A 17,106-nucleotide genomic window follows, 5' to 3' on the forward strand; every position below is an offset into this window, starting at 1 on the left:
TTTCAGCAAGGGGGTCCTTTAATACAGTTGCTTCTGCCTTATTTAAAACATTTCGTTTTCTGGTGCACTTTAAAAACATGAAATCAAAGGCAGACTGAGGCAGTACCCCCTCCCTTGCACCAATGGACACATTTCTCTCAACACAATTCCACCAAACATTTGCCCAAAAGACCCTCCCAGCTTTCTCCCACACCCGCTTCCCCACATGCTGGTCTGAAGCCTGCAGACTTCTCACACTGCTGTTCCTTTGGGGAAAGGCAGGAGGGGGTTTCTGCCAGTCCCTTTGCTTGCTTCAGCACCCTCCGTTTTCAGCCACTCCATCTTCTGTTTGTGTTGCTGCACAGCATCAGCTACCCGGGCATCGATCATGGCCTCTGTAAGAACACCGTCTTCTGACGCATAAGCTGCAGCCTGGAGAGGCAAAGGCAGAGGAGACAGAAGTTAGTGATGACAATTCCTGGGATCAGCGAAGATCTGAGACTGGGCCCTCTCTTTTGTTTTCTTCTCCACGCATGTTTGCCCCCACACTACCTAGCACAACATCTAGTCTTGTTCTAAGCCAGCGGCGGTACCCAGAACAATCTGGAGTATCGCTGTTGGAAAGGTTTTCCTTGAGGACTGAAATACATCAACTGCCCAAGCACAGAGAAACGTTCACAGCTACACTAAAGTCTTTGTCTCTGAGCTACTTTGCCTACCTGCCCCTGGATTTCCTGGGAGGCAAGATCTCTGCATTCGGAAGAGCCAAGGCCACAGGTTCCTAACGCTGAACATAGCCAGTATGGTTAGGCTGCAGTCACACTGGGCTTGTTTAAATTTCCTCTCCTGCTTTAAAAGCCCTGCACATATGAAGCCAATAAAGAGTAATAGGTGCACATGGTGATTGAATGACTCCATCCAAGACAACAGAAAATGTTTTAAACACTTACACAGGAGAACTAACATCAGTGCTACAGCGAATATGGGCAATGTGGCACCTCTAAAATGATGCTTAATGTGCACTAATCCTGTTTTCCTCGTGCGTTCTGCTAGGAATCTCCCCTGCATCGCTTCTGTGCTGTGTCAGCTCCCACCCCATACTCATCTGCCCGTGGGACCATCCCTCTCCTCTCCCTTTCATTCATATCCTGAATTCCTGTCTCCAATTCTGCTTGGTAAATTAACACTTGGTCCTGTTGCTACTTCAACAGGCAGTACAAATTTGATCACAGTTCCTTGCAGAAAGGGCTGAAAACTCCTGACATCCTTGCCAAACAGCCCACAGTATTTCCCGTGGCAGCTAAGGGGAAAGAGGACTGTGTGCTATTTCTCTTCAGCTGCAGCACAGGGATTGTCACTTCTGTCCAGACATGCAGGACAGCTAGGGCTCCGCCGATGGACATTCTGCAGATGCCAACACAAGCAGCCGTACCCTCCAAGGAAGGGAAGGCTGCTTAGGCTGTTAGCTGTACCCATCTCCAAGGTAACAAAGCAACTCCAAGCTACAGATTTCTAAATCTGGTTACTCCCTCTGCAAGTGCTCCCGCAAGCGATCCAGTACAGCAGTTCCTTGCACAGCTACGCTAGCGAGGGAGCCTGACACTCACCAGGCTGGGGCCGCTCCCAGCTTCTCACATCCGTGCTGCCTGCCCCAAATAGCCCCAAACTTCTGTCCACACCTCTTTCCTTCCACAGAGCTATCACGTCATGGATTGACACATGCCAACCCTTCTGTCTCCAGGGCGTTCCCCAAGATCCCAGTTAGAAAGATAAACTCTGACTTTCATGACAGGCTGAAGCGTGTTTCTAAGGTATTACATACAGGCTCCGTAAGTCATTAACAGTGCAAAACACCAATTATATCAAGCAATGAGGTTTATTGCAAAAGCACCACAGAAAGAAATTATAGTGTGACCATCTTACGCACCCACTGTCCAGTGATGTAGATGGGAGAGAAGACAAACCCCAGTACAGTAGATTATACCTGCCTACTAGATTACTGCTGCCTCACTGCAGGAGGAATATTATTTCAAGAAATGAGCAAAAGGTTACCCAAGCCTCCCCTAGCCTACTTCCCAGCCCTCACTTGGTAGCCCTTTTTGGGGAACTGGTGAGATCACAAAAGGTCTCACTGCACAAACCTCATGGAACCACAGAGCTGGCAGGCGCTGGTTTTTACTGCAAGAAGCATCAAAACAGATCCTTCCCTGTGCAAAACCCTTGTAATCCTTCCTTAAGGCAGAAGCGACAAGTTTGGCTAATGCTCATACTTCAGGTTAGGAGTAAACACTGGCTGCAGGCAAGGAGTGCAGAGAAATAGAAGGTCTGCAAATAGAAAATTCACTTTGCATAAAGGCACTTGTCCTCTGTATTCAACGAGAGCAGGAGGCATCCCAGACACAGCGAGGCAGTCACCTCCCACAGGCACCACAAGAGCACCGCTTCCAGAACCCACCCGCTGCCACAAATATTTATACAACACGTATCACAACATGACCTGTCTTCTCTCCCCACTGTAACACGGGCATGGTGGAAATGTTCTGTTCAGCTGAAGTACCCTGACTCACCCCCATAACCCCTCTACCCCCCTTTTTATTTTTTTTAAATTTTTTTATTGCAGGACATGACTGGGGACTTAAAGCTAAAAGGAGCCAGCACCCTTTTGTCAATGCAGCCCTCCAGCCAGGAGGGTTTGGTGTTTTCAAATGGAGTAAGTGCTTTCCTGGGATGTGTGTTATATGCCTCCACAGAACAGAGAGGATGTCTTCCCTTCCTCCCTGCCACTGCATAGACCATAAACTCAACTGTGGAAACTCCTGCAAAGCTGTGCAGTTCACGCTCTGTTGATTTTCTCAATGACTTTCTATTTATAGAAAGCCTCAGGCCCTAGCTGTCAAGAAAGCAAATGGGAGAAGCAGCTGTCCCTTCTGGGAGTAGCTTGCACACACACAAAAATGGTACTGAGCTTCATTTGTATTCATACCTCTGCCTTCTGCATGGACAAATTTTAACCCATTTTCTCCAGTGCAACTATTCATTTTCTATAACTGAAATCCAATTATGATATAATCTGAAAACAAAGTATTTGGGGGAGAAGTAGAAGGATGGAGCACAGGTGACAAGTCCAGCCTAGATGACCTAATGTTTCATTTCAGCCAAGAAACATGGTTTATTTTAACTTGGCCAAACTAATCTGTATCCTTTGAATTACATTTATAACACAGCCTGCTCAAAAAAACCCCAAAACACAGCCACCACCATGCCTCCCCGCTTGCTTACAATGTCCTTCAGCTCAGACCACTACAGAAACATTAAATTCTTCCCATAACTTGGTCAGGCAGATGATTTTTTTTTTTTAATATAAACACGGTTCAGGGAGCAAAAAGGCATTTATATCAGTGGCACAAAAGCAAGAGAAATGATAGGAAGCTCACCTTTATCCTTAACACTGGGACATAAAGCTCCTAGGAATTCTCTTGAAGTGTTGCCAAACAATTTTCCAGGGATTATGGCTTGGAATAGCGAAAGGTTGCTTTTTTGACATTTTATCTAAAGCATACCAATAGGTTTAAGTACAGGGTGCAGAACTAGAAAGTCTGCACATTACTATAAACAGATCTGAAGGGAATTTTTAAGTGTACAAATGCATCTAATCCATGCTATAGTCATAAAGGATTAGATATGGGGAATGGAAAAGCACAAGGACAAAAGGGAATGCTCAGTCTTCTGCAGAAGAGATTAAAATGGATTTCTAGCATGCAGACTATTAGCTGTGCCAGACAGCAATATTTTTCCCAGCGCTAGAGGTTACACCCTCTGCTTTTCTGCATCTTATTTTTTCTGTTTGGTAAATTCAGGACAAACTGAGGCAGACTGAAACAACGGTGAACTAGAACTTCATGTAAATGACAGTCAACCGATTTCAAGTCCAGCTTATAGTGGAATTAAGCCTATGAAAGCTGCACCTATTGCTCAGGCTTGTAGTTTAACTGACATGTTTTTGTTAAAAGCAATATTGGCAGAGCACTCCAAAAACATCTTCATGGGAAACGACTGTGAGGCCACGGGACAGCAGTGGCCACATGCTGCCGTTCTAGGTTACTCTCCGTAAGAGCCGACAGATACAATTGTTTCTCCTCCTGCTGCTTCAGAACTTCACTCTTCCCCAAACCATCTCTCAGGTTCAGTCTGGCCATGAGAGATGACCCCAGGCAAGCTAAGTAGAGCTGATGAGGATTGCAGCACCTCAAAACTCCATCAAGTCCATGATAAATACCTTCCTGGGCTCCCCATCCATTTTCTCCAGCACTTCGGCAGACTCAGGAATGGAAGCAGGAGTAGCAATGCAGATTCCTCACTGCCTTCCCTAGTACTACCTGTGCTTCACGGGTGATTTGATTAGGTTTCATCACATAGAGGTTAGGATTAGAATTGCAAGCAACAAGGCTTCAGTCAGCTTGAGGTAGCAGGACAGACCCTGTGGAACAGAGCAACACCTCACCATCGATTAAGCCTGCCACTCTGCTCCCTCTGCATTTTTATCTGTTGTCTGAACTCTGGTTGAAGTTTTGTTCCAAGACATGTCTACAGAGGTATAATGCACACAGGCAGCAACACTGCAAATGAGTGCTCCGCTGAATTAAGTGACAGGCATGTTGCAATTAGGCCTACACTTTGAGGATTAGCTCCAAGTCACATCAGGGCACTATGTAAAACAGCTGAAAACAAAAGCTCCAGCATTCACAATGGGCAGTTTTCACTAGCGCTTTGTGCTATAATCTTCCCCAAAATGGGTCAATTGAATTTATTTATTAAACAGAGACCTTTGGCATATTGCATGTCAGCGGCTGTTGTGATGAGCCTATCTAGAAGAGAATTGGAAGCATAAATGTCTTGAGACAAAGTTGTTTCACATCTGCTTTGAGGACTTCTGACGAGCACTAGGCTCACGACATCCGCTGCTTACCAGCTCTGTAAGGTGTTCCTAAGATCAGAAGCAGAACTGTTAAGAGAAATACCTTGGTTTTCCCTTTTCCTGGCTCTTCCTGCCCTTCATCTTCTCAACTTGCACATCATCTCAAACTCTTCCTGCCTGTGCCGTTCACTTGACATAATGCTCAGATACACCAGGACAACAGCGTAGCTATGCAGTTAACTTGTCTTGCCAAGCTATTTTTAATTCTGATCAGCTCCCTGACCCAGTTCATAGCACAGCCACACAAGGAGGTGTACCAGCACAATGGAAAGGGTAGCAGAATGGCAGGAATACGAGGCAGGACCAACACTTCCAGAAATGCTTGTCAAAATGCAGCTGTAATCCTTCCCTGACAGGAGAGAGAACTGATTCAGGTACAGAGCTACCTATAACAAGGTTATAGGTAGGAAGATATTTGTTAGCACTGACCCAGGCCCCCAAATACTGATATAATTCAAGAGATAACTTGGTTAAGAGTATCTAAAACACCTGCTTACTGAGAGGCTTCTAACCACAGCCACTGGAGTGCCATACCCTTAATACTTTACATAGGCAAAACCAAAGGCAGGTGTTAACAAGTCCTGCCACGGTCAAAAGTCAGCGGGCCAAACCCAGCGTAAACGCAGCCTTCTGTAAAGCTCTACTCAAGCTCCAGTCAGTTCCAGCTCCAAATTCCTTGGCCCAGTGACTGAATGAGAACCCTGTGGTAGCTCTTAGGATCAGCAGCTCTGGCAGGCAGCTCCCAGGGCAGTGTTCAATATGGAAATCTTACCCCTTTTTGGATGCCCTCACAAACCCGCTAGTGGACAGGATCCACCCAGTCATCTCGTGAGGAAAAGAAGTCCTCACATCTAGCTACTAGCTGCAAAAAGCCTCTGCCATTTTAACACTGACCCCTGACACATCATACCGCCTTTCTTGATCAACAAGGGATAAGATATGAAGTCCCTTGTTCCAGAACACCAGCAACTTTGATTTTGACACAGGTGAAGCTTCTTGCAGCTTCTACATCAAAACAATTCATATCTTTCTGCCCACCCTCTCCTGCATTTTTTTTTTTTAAAGCCCTTTGACTGTTTTATGACAGCAGAGAGGAACATAACCTCCTCCTGCAATTTTACTTAGAACCCTGTTAATAGTTCTGGTGCTGTGAGGTACATTTTAAAAAGTGATCAGGGCCACAACTCTAAGGAATTGGTCACCCCCACCTTTCCCTTCCTTCATCACTTAAAGGATAAAGGATAAAACCTGAGGTCATTCCTGGGGAGTAATGACAAGCTAGGGGATAAGGGGTGATAAAAAGTGAAGCTGATAAAAAGCAAAGGATCATTTATCACAACATTTTATTACAGGAGATTCCGGGCAGCAAAGCCTTTTACATACATGGGTAAGGGGGTTCTCTTCTAAATGAAGAGAAATAAAGAAATTCTACAACAATTAGTAGTCTGCTTTCTCTCCTGCATCACTGTCATTCAGTTTAAGACAAACACCCTAGGTCGTTATCCTGGGTCTCAAAATCAGAAGCCCACTAAAAGCATAGCTGTACTTGGAAAAAGCGAAGCCATGACCTACAGGCTCTGTGAAAGGCAGAACGGCCTGAGATTCTTCTGGTCTTTCCTTCAACCTGTCAGTTCCCCAGAACGGTGTCTGAACGCACACTAATTGGACAGCATGCAGCCCACCTAGCACCCATCAATATGCACCACTTCTCTCAGAATCTCAAACACTTGTCGAGCATCTTGTTAAGCTTCTTGACTGAACTGGTAACAACACTAATCTGGTATGTTTTCAGGCAGTGAGAAACAAATTAAAAATATTTTTATATGTTTTCAGATGAGAGCACACATTTTAAAGTATGTTTCAATAATACAAAACTCACATAGTAAAAATTAACCAGCTGTGTGCTAACTCACGAGGAATAAAATAAGGACTAACAGCACTCAAATGGCTGCTTTGGACCTCAGCTCATGACTACTGCAGTTAAACAGATTAGAAAGGATAAATACTTTCTGTACCTTAAAAGATGGAAAAACAGTAGTAGGAGGAATGAAATGCACAAACTTTGTAAAATGTTTGTGAACTGCTAAACTAAATTTAAAGAAAACCTTTGTTTTTATAATACCTGAAAGGAAACTGACATTAGCATGTTCCATGACATAGTTTGAAACATATTCCTTAAACTGGTATTACAAGGTTAGTTTATAAAAATACACAATCCAGTAAAACTGGCAGCTGTGACAAAACAAGGTGAAAGCCTGATTAAAAAAAGTGCTTAAGGTTGTTGAGCATGTGAACAATTGCACTCAAAGTGACTGCATTTCTTACTTCTATATAGGTTCCACACATGTAGAAGTACCTAGTCTTTTCAGCTCCATTTTCCAGTTAGTTTTGTTCCTTCGATTACTTAAGTTGCACTAAAAATGTGTTTAGAACAACGCAGGGCAGGAGGATGTTTTAGCGTCCCAATGCTTTAGGCACCTATTCTGCTGAGCTTCTTGAGCTGGAACATGAGCAATAGCCAGCGTGATTTACCCAACCCGTGCCTAACTCACTTGCTTTACTTATATTCAGTAAGGGATTTCCCATCAGTGTTTATAAAAACTGTGCCTATTTATGAGATGAAAAATTATGCTGATATTCTGATACCCTCCCCAGAGACAGCAGCATTCTAGTACTACTGTATGGACATAATGAAACTTCCAAGGTGAGACAAGATCTGAGACTCCCATATCAAACACTCAAACCTTCCACAAAGGGAAAACAAAACAAGCAGCCCAGTGGTAAAAGCCCTACTTACCTGCCATGCCACAGCAAGCTGAGAGATCTCTCGGCCAGACATGCCCTCTGTCAACCTGGCAATCTCCGAGCACTTTTTCCCGTAGTCAAACTGGGCCAGCTTCAAACGTCTAAAAAGCAGAAGAACAAGGAGTAGTTTGCACGTAGTCACAGGACAGGACGGGAGGGTGAGGGAGTCAGAGGTAGGCTTTGTAAAGAGCAACACTTACAATGAAATCAAAGATCAGATCAATCTTTCTACAAAGATCCAGCCTGAGTACAGAAGTTGGTCTCCTGGGCCCAGAAAGCCCGATTTTGTGGCACAAAGAAACATGCGTACCTGGATTAAGACCAAAAAAGTGCAAGACTGCACAGCACACAAGGAAACGAGACGCTCGGTCCAATTTGTCTCTGCTAAGCCAAAGACAAGTGCTTGGATATGAGGAGTTCCAACAGTGTTCCTACTTGCATTATTGCCTCCACTGCAGTTACTGGTCTCCTAAATTTTAAGGGCACAACAAACCATGGCATGGAGTTCTAGGACGGCATCTCATCAGGATAGCAAGAGGCATCTCTCCAACTCTTTCTGTACTACTTGTTTAAAGTGGGTTTATAGATAGTGTGACAGAATACACAGCAAAGGAGATGACAAAAAACAACAAAAGAAAGGGAATCCTACAGGATGGGAGAGTTCTGCAGGGATACTCACTGTTTACCCTCTGTAGCTGGTTTCAAGACATGCCTATCAAAATACATTCTCACAAGCCGCTCCCGTTCTTCCAGCTGGGGCAGATCAAAGTTCACCATTTCATCTATTCGGTCATTGATAGCCCAATCAAATTGCTCAGGCTGGTTGCTTGCTAAAACAAGCATAAACCTGGAAGCATGAAGTGAGAGAGGAAAGACTGAAAACCCCATAAAAGTAAAAATTAATGAACCAGTCTGAACGTTGGGAACTGTCATGGCCAGTATCAAAGACATTTCATCACCTGACACGTCCGAAGATTCCTTAAAACCAGCTTTGTAACAGCATCTCAAGCAACATACTAAAACGCAGTGCAGTTTAAGCTATTTGGAACCAATATGAGCCTTCCCCAGTCTGCCTTTGCCATAGGAGCCTAATTTATCACCTTACCTGCAATCTCCCTCAAGTTAGGAATATCACAAACATTTATCCAGAGTAACAGCCTCCCAGGGACCTCTAAGTCTGAAACCTTGGAACAAGGCTGGACAACACGGAGCGATGTTCTCTGGCACGTACGTATCTCCAGTTTAAATCCCAGTTTGGGGAACTGACTTCAAGCTAACTGTGCAGCACCCTACAATCGTGAGGGGCTGTCTTAGTCCTGCTCTGAAGGGATGAACAGCTGCCAAACTGAAAGCCAACAGCACTACTGAAGCCTCAGCCAGCTCAGCGAGCTGCAGAATGGACTCATCCTGGCCTGAGGGGAGCGTACCACTGCTGGGTCTGTGTGTGGGCAGCTGGTAAAAGCTGACTTATTGCTTGAAGCAAGTCTGACAACACACTCCTGCTACCAAGTCCAATGCGTGCAGAGAGGCATTCACAATGGGTACCATAAAACAAAGGTGGTTTGGTTTTACCAAGCTTTGCTCCACAGTACAGATGTGCCAGCTTCCAGGTCCTGCTCTTTCCTCATGCATTTTGAAGCCAGAGGCCCTTTCTTTTGCTCTGTGATGATATTTCTTCCCCATGCCAATTCTACTTTAATGCTTTAATTGACGTTACCAGCTTAACAGTGCATTATAATTTGAAACGGGCTTTTAACCACAGCTATTGGAATATTGATGTTCTTGCAGTCTATTTAAATCTTAGTCTACAGGGGGCTGTGTTCTCTGCTGTCATTTCTGACGATAACTTCACCAACCCAAGAGCCACACAGGCATGAAACCTTTCCTTTTCTACCAACAAGGAGTTCCCCCAAGCCCCTGCAGAAACACAGCTTGGATAGAGGATTGACATGCAACCTGATATTCAGGCCCTGCTCATTTCTGTGGTGAAAGAGCAAGAGATGCAGGCACTGTCAGCTATTCAGCAAGGAGATGCGGGAAGTTCTTTCGGAAATTTAAGCCAGCAATTCACAATACTTAGTTACGCTGGTGACAAATCACTGGTAAAGTAACAATACTCCTCAGGGTCCCACCAAAACAGCTAGATTTACATGCACTATTAGACTTATTCAAGTGAACTCCCATTCATGGATACAGGACTCCTCGTTGCCCAAAGCAGCAATAAGGCTGTTCAGAAGTAAAAAGCAGCGCATGAATCACAAGGACATGTTCAGTCTCCTAGAATGGCTCACAGTTTATTGAATTCAACATCTGACAAAATGACAGCCCAACTGTTTTGAGCGGAGGCACAGCACCCACCAGCACCAAACAAGCACGCCCAGAGCTCTGCTAAGGCAATTCAACATCAGGAGAAAGAATTGTCCCCTTACCACCCCCTGCCAGTCACTGGCTTGCAGTGCAATTATAAATCTGGGCAAAAAGATCACTTTGCTGGATCCACAGCAATTAGACATCACAAGTCTGAAAAGGACTATTTCCTAGGAAAAGGGGGAACTATCTGAAGCTAAAACATACACACTACTATTCTTAAAAGTTCTGCAGTTCCATCTAAACATCTTTATCACCTCTGCAGGTACAGGGCAGAAGACATTTCTAGAGATCACCTAGGAGCTCAGGATATCTACAGTTTTCACCTTGGAAAACTGTGTTTCTATCTTAAGCACCATTTGCTCTTGGCCCCGTGGAACATACATATTTTGCCAATATATATTTATTACATTTTTTCTTGCAAACAGCAAGTACATTGTTTAATAATAATTACACTCAAGTCAGCATTTACAGAGCAATTCTATATATCATTTCAAAAGAGACACGCTATTCTCCCAGAGAAGAAACCAAGGATCTTGCAGAGTTCTTGCAGGCTCAACACCTTCCCTTCTAGCAATCTACTCATTTTGGAAAGGCACACCTTCCAAGGACCGCACTGTGACAGAGAAGGGTACAGAGGACCTACATACAAGCAACTATCAGTTAAAGCTGCATTGATTTTAACAAGTTCAAGAGACACCCCAAGGACAGAAAATGCCCTGCTGTTGTCCTGAAACAATGACCTTCTAAAATATTTATTTCAGTGTCAGGAGGTTACTATAACAGGTGTTTCACTACAACCTTACTAAGGGAGCAGTTCACTGAGAAACTCACCTTCCCACAGAGACAACTTTTCTTGTTGGTTCAATTTCTTTGTAAGAGAAGCTTAACAACTACATAAAGTTCACACACACAAAAAAAAAAAATTCACAAAGATTATTTGAAAAAGGTCAAGGAAAGATGATCTCTCATGACAGCCAGGAAATGGCTCTTGTTAAAGTAAGCAGTGCTCTGCAGGAAGTTAGCATTAATGTGACAAAGCGAGCATGGATGGATCAGCAATAAAATTCACACACATGCATACATCTGTTAAGTCAGCCCTGCAATCATCTGTGTTTAGCAAATCTATTAGCAGCCATGAAGGAAACCGCTCTGGGATTCCTACATTTATGTGCAACGCTGCACACAGGCATACTGAGCACACAGCTCAAGCAAAAGAACCGGGGTCAGATTTAAGCTCGTTTGCCTCGAAGTTTCAAGCCCACCCCTGGAGCACACACGTGCGTAGCATGGAAAGAGGCCACCAAAGCACTGGAGAGGAACAGCAGGTCAAAGAAGCACAAGCTGAAGCGTTTCTGGAGAGATTATGAAACATCCAGCCGGTATCAAACCCTGCATTCTCTTTTATGGTATTGATATTCCTGGGCTCAATACTGTCCTTGTTTAAACAGCAGGAACTGATCAAGAAAGAGAATGTACTCATTAAGACAATCAAGACGTTCAAATACCACCCCTGTTTCAGGAAAGGATTTCCCTGCAGTGTTGGGAGCCACACACAGTATGGACAACACACAAAAGGGAACTGCTCACCACTACATACCATATGCAGGGGAAGTGTTGCCCTGAAAGGCAGTTCAAAATCCCTTTTGCACATCTGGTACCCTCTTTTTTGTGCTGATCTCTACCCTGTGTACAGCCCTTCTGAGTTCTAATTTCCAAGTCCGAGGGATAAAGGAAGAGCAAGTTACATTCAGTATATAAGCTGAAAAGGGGATATTCTATGCAGATTTTCCCAAGTCCTTTGTAGCACAGATCATACGTCTCCAACTTTCATTTGCACACCACAGATTCTTTCCAGAATTTCATCAATTCAGGGAAATACAAACTGCTGTAAGTGCTGAAACTGGATACTTACTTGTTGCTGTGCTGCCCTGTTCTGTGCAGGAATGCATTTAAAGTTGCTCTGAGATCTTCACTGATTTTCTCCTGCAAAGATGAAATCCAAAGAAAGATCAACTGCCTGGGGACCCAAGACAGGTCACAGCTTTAAACAGCATTATTGACAAAGTGAGTTCTGTCATTGTCAGGATTTGCATTACAGTAGAATCCAAAGCACTGTAATACCTTAGAAAAAAAGGATCAATTTATATACCCAGGAAAAAGGTTAGGAGTTAAAGCTTCCAGCAGAGAGATTAAATATTTACCCACAGTCATTCAGTGATTCTCTTGACTTCAAACCCAAGGCTCTAATCATTGGCCCAGGTGCCTTTCCCCACTGAACACTATTTTAACTGGGAAGTCCAATAAGGTACTTACAGGAAAATAAGCCATTGCAAAGAATTCACTTACACATTCTAAGTAATCTTCTAGGGATAGCTCTTTTAAATAGACTGCTGGGGTTCAAGTAGCAGGTCCAGATTCATTGTACAATATGGTGACTTACTTTGAAAACATAAATCATTTGTGCAGGGGAAGATGCTAGTGTAGCTTTGTTAATGTAGGGAAAAGCAGTGCTGTTATGAAAACCTCCCAAGATAAATATCTGTTGGGACAAAACCCAAACTCTGCAGGGTACCAGCTCTGCAGTATGAATAATCTTCTCTTGTTTTCAAGATACACCTCTTCCTTTCCTACTGCCCAGTCACCTGCAAAACCCCCAAAAAGATGATGTCACCCATCTGTTGCAGAGAGGAATTCTCAAGTCAGTCTTCAGATGCACATTCCATTCAGCTGCCAGACACTAATTTCTTCTCTCTGCATCATTTAATTAGGTGAGTAGCAAGGCACCTGCCAGTTTTAATCTTTTGCCTGTTGAAGCTAGCTAATCAGGTTAAACAAGGCGGCTGTTGGCTGACTAACTCTGCAGCATCACAGATAACAGAGAAAGTACTTACTGTTGCCCTCTTCCGCAGAAACGCGTCCGCTTCATCCACAAATAGCAAGAGGCTGCAAAAGGAAAGCACTACACAGTAATAGGAGACAGGTAAGTGAGGCTCAAAAGGCTCCAGGATTCTCCTCTCCCACTACCAGGCACCCATAACTGACCAGCTGTAAGCCCAAGGGATTACACAAGCAAATTCACTTCTGAAGGCAACATTTCTCAGTGAAGCTACGGCAACATTTCCATTGCGTACGCTTGGCCCATCACAACAGTTAAGAAAGGAGCATTGGCTTAAGATGCCTTCGGCCACAAATCTGACTCCAGGCCTTGCGTTTTGTTTCCTACTGTTCAGAAGCAGACTGAACAGAAGAAATTCTAGGGCTCACAACCTTAACCTCCTGCAAATTTTTAAATATAGATGGGAGTTTTCATGGGCATGGTTTGGCAATGGGCTTGTAACTAGCAGTGCTGGTATGTTACTGCCACGTTGGAGTAGATCTTTGTTTTGAGTGCTTATTTCAGCATTCCCTCCTATTCAGAGAAAAGTGTGCAAGGGTACAAGACAGGTACACGAGCATACAAGAAACCCTGGGTGCCAATGGCATCTTCCTGCCATTTTTCTTCCTTATACCATTCTGAAAACCTGAAACCAGTCCTCCCCTACAACTTGCTTTGTTATTTTATGGACTTGTTCCTTTCCAAACCACACTAGCAATAATATAATGGTTTTACTACCTATGGAGAAGTGAATTAATAAAGTCAATGAATAATTCACAAAAATAAATTCACTTATAACCCAAGGGTAGTGCTCTTCCCAAGAGACAAAGTGCATAAAGATGTTTATCAATAACAGAGCCAAGCTGCTCATAAAGCTGTCACAGCTTGTATTACCTTCTTGCCTAGCTTCAAAACCAGCTTTCTTTCAAGGGATTTCAGGGCCTATTAACATCTTTTACTCCACTCCAGTTTTTCTGAAAATATTCTCAGCTACAGTCTCTGCAGAGGAGTGTCTTCTATCACAATGGCTTTCAGCTAACAACAGGCAAGACAATACTAACAGCTGCCATTGTTGGATATCCGGAATAAAATCTGCTTAAATACTTGAATGTTACAGGACACACGTAACCTTTGATCACAACTGTCAGAAGATGGCGTCTGAAGTGTATGAAGTTCAAATGCAGAGAAGTTTTTATCAGGACAGACAAACTCAGACCCAAGCCATTCTGTGAAAGAGAATTCTTTAGCAAAAGCATCCATCAGTCTTCATCCAGTTGAGTATCCTCACATCTCCTCCAAATTCTTTTCCTAATTTCACTTGAATTCTTACACCTTTCCTTTTATAGCTCCTCAGAGTAGGAGAAGCTTAAAGAGTTTACATCCTCAGGACATTTACTCTGCAAGTTTTGGGGTTTTTTTTAAGGGGAAATAGAAACATTTAGATGATGAATGCAGTAAGGATTAAAACAGACACTGGAAGATAATGTCCAGCTAAAGCAATCAGAGAACATATAAATCACTGGTTAGCCACATCTACGGAAGACCTGCAATCAAAGCAGCACAAAAACCCCCCTAAACTGACACCCACTGCAAGTTTTCTACTGAATTTTAATATCCTGGCTGGACAGGGAACTTCTTAGCTACCTCTGGACTGCAAAAATCCATTTACACTAGTATGAACAAATTAACTACATACTCTTACAAAATCAGGGAGTCAAGATTTAGCCTCGACATGAATGCTTTTCTGCAGATAAAAGTTTTCTTTCAAAGGTGACCAAAAAAGCACAGCAGCTTGTGACTTTTACACCTAACATCAATGCCTTTAGCATCTGCCTCCCCCTTATCCTCTTTTATTTCTTATAATTTGCTACTTCTGCTTGAGACTCAAAAGTAAATAAGAAGCCAGATCCAAACACTATCAGAGTCTAAAATCTGAGGAATTGCAGCAGGGAACGTAATATCCAGAGAGTGTAAACACCTGGTTACACCTCCATTTGTGCTAAGACTTCTAACTACTGTCAGGGAACTAAACCCTCTGAAAGACATGTGTCCCAGCCTTCAAGTGGGCAGTATCTTTCCACCTGCCTCGTGAGATCAGCAGATATGACTGATCTGGAAAATCTGAAGTAAACAAGAAGGGTTTGAGGGAGCAGAAGAGCAAAAGCTTTCAGCCTTTTAAATACTACTAAGCAGCAAAAATTCACTCATTCTAGGAAAACTTTAGGAGATGTTATACCTGGTCAGTGTTACCTCATCTGTGCAAGAGCAGCATTCAACAACAAAGCAGGATTAGGGGTCTGAACTACATCGCTGCAGTGAGTTTCTTTGAACAAGAAACCAAATTCACGATTCAGAGGAACCTCTACTTACCCTCTCCTACTGGTGTTTGCCCAGTCAAAGAGTTTATGCATGGCAGTAACTCCTTCCCGCCCCATGGGGGCAACATCGCCACCGGTCATGATGGCATAATCCATGCCTGAGTGCACAGCTAATTTCTGGAAGGGAACAAAACCAGTGAGTTAAGCACTCTCCTTCACTGCAAGTCCATGGAAGATGAGGAGGGAAATAAAAGTAGTTTAGTCCTATCAGCATGCTTATTCGCAGAGGGTAAGCATGCTCTTAGAGAAGAGAGTACTACTTTAGTCACTTAGGGGCAGCTTTTAGCATTGCTCTGAATGGGAATGAAAGATTAGTCTTATGTCAACGCACAAAATTTTAATGCTAGAAGGCACTGCTGAGAGTTCTTAGACCTCCATCTTTACCTTGTGCATTGTTTATTTCTTCATGGTCTAGTTTATAACTTCCTCTGTGCAGCAGAACAGGATTCTGTTCTCTACTAGATGCTTAACTGATACAACTCAAATAAAATTTTAGCCATTTAAAAAAATTTAAAAGCCTGGAATTAAATGGTCAGTGAACCCAACAAGTATTTAGGCAAAATAACAGAATTTTCCCTTGGGTTTTAAAGCCTGACAGAACTCATTGTTCTGGTGGCTACTAAGTAAAGGGTTTTGATATCTCCCTTAAGCCTGCAGGTAAAAAAAAAAAATCCTCTGATTTTTTGCTAGGACAGAAAATGCAAGTCTATCCATGAAACAAGTTTGACAGGATGGAGCCAACATTAACCAAGCACATCAGAAGAGCCTATGGCTTGCACTGACCAAAGCTTGCTTAGGCTGTCACGTCACTGCAGGGCAGAATTACAGCCATGGCAAAGCCTCCCTCTCCTTCAGCCCAGACAGGTCTACCAAGAGCTATGTGACACTGTAACTAAGCTCCAGCTTAAACCTGCTCTCCATCTCACTGCAACATCTCAGTGGTGAATTAGCCCACAAATGCCTGTGTCTGAAAGAACAGACTTCCCTAGGATTTGAAGACAGTAAATGGGAAGATCTCTCCCTCCCCTCCATTTCAGAAAGCAGTTCACAAAGCAGCCCCCAGTCGAGACCTGCCAGGGTGACAGACAGCAGGCTGAGTTAACACACCATGAGCTGACCCAGACCTGGCTACCCAGTTCTGCTGAGTCAAGGAAAGTCATCTGAAGGTTAAAATGAACAAGTCAACCCAAGTACATCAGCAACAGCCCCAGCAAAAACATGCTTAGCTGAATCCAACCAATTATCTGCTGTGCAGCAGGAGGCTGGGCAAAAAAAAAAAAAAAAGCTTTGCTCTGCCCATTAAAATCACCCAGCTCCTGCTATTAACGTTTAGTATTTTGTATCAGTCCAAAGCTGGAAGCTTTGACAGTTGCATTGAAGTGTGTTTACATCTGTCTCAAGAATCCTGTCACACAGCATTACTACTTACCACCACAGACCCACACATGTCTTTGCCCTGCAGGAGTCAGAGAAGGCCAGCACACTACGACACGCTGTTATTGCTGTTCCAAAAAGGCAACAATCTCTATTGTCACTGACATTAACCCAAGTGCAAAAGTCACAGCTCAGGAAACAGTCAGCTTCCCAGCACTGTATTCTCTCCTCTCTAGAGCACAGAGGTCTCACTCTTACATCCATCTTCCTTCTGATCAACTCCAATCTTTTTACAGCTACCACCACCACCCCCTTGCAGTTTCTATGCTATTGGGGAAAAGTGTTAAGAA

The 17,106-nt window shown here is 43.5% G+C and overlaps 1 protein-coding gene across 2 annotated transcripts in view; it reads right to left on the bottom strand.

The window, feature by feature from the left end:
- LOC141953796 (ATPase family AAA domain-containing protein 3) overlaps positions 1-17,106 on the bottom strand; it is a 29,208-nt gene continuing 12,102 nt past the window's right edge. The window contains exons 11-17 of one of the 2 annotated variants that reach the window (XR_012632009.1): positions 15,375-15,499; positions 13,021-13,072; positions 12,042-12,112; positions 8,439-8,606; positions 7,960-8,069; positions 7,752-7,860; positions 392-411 (exon numbers count right to left, since the gene is read on the bottom strand). Coding sequence is in view for 1 of the 2 variants with exons in the window: in XM_074892630.1 (XP_074748731.1) it covers positions 232-411; positions 7,752-7,860; positions 8,439-8,606; positions 12,042-12,112; positions 13,021-13,072; positions 15,375-15,499 (705 nt within the window). In the remaining variant the exon portion in view is untranslated. Of the gene's footprint in view, positions 412-7,751; positions 7,861-7,959; positions 8,070-8,438; positions 8,607-12,041; positions 12,113-13,020; positions 13,073-15,374; positions 15,500-17,106 lie in introns of both variants that reach the window. The other variant, XM_074892630.1, reaches the window with a different exon arrangement.

The sequence above is a fragment of the Strix uralensis genome, chromosome 23 (genome assembly GCF_047716275.1).
Source record: "Strix uralensis isolate ZFMK-TIS-50842 chromosome 23, bStrUra1, whole genome shotgun sequence".
In the NCBI taxonomy this organism is placed as follows: Eukaryota; Metazoa; Chordata; class Aves; order Strigiformes; family Strigidae; genus Strix; species Strix uralensis.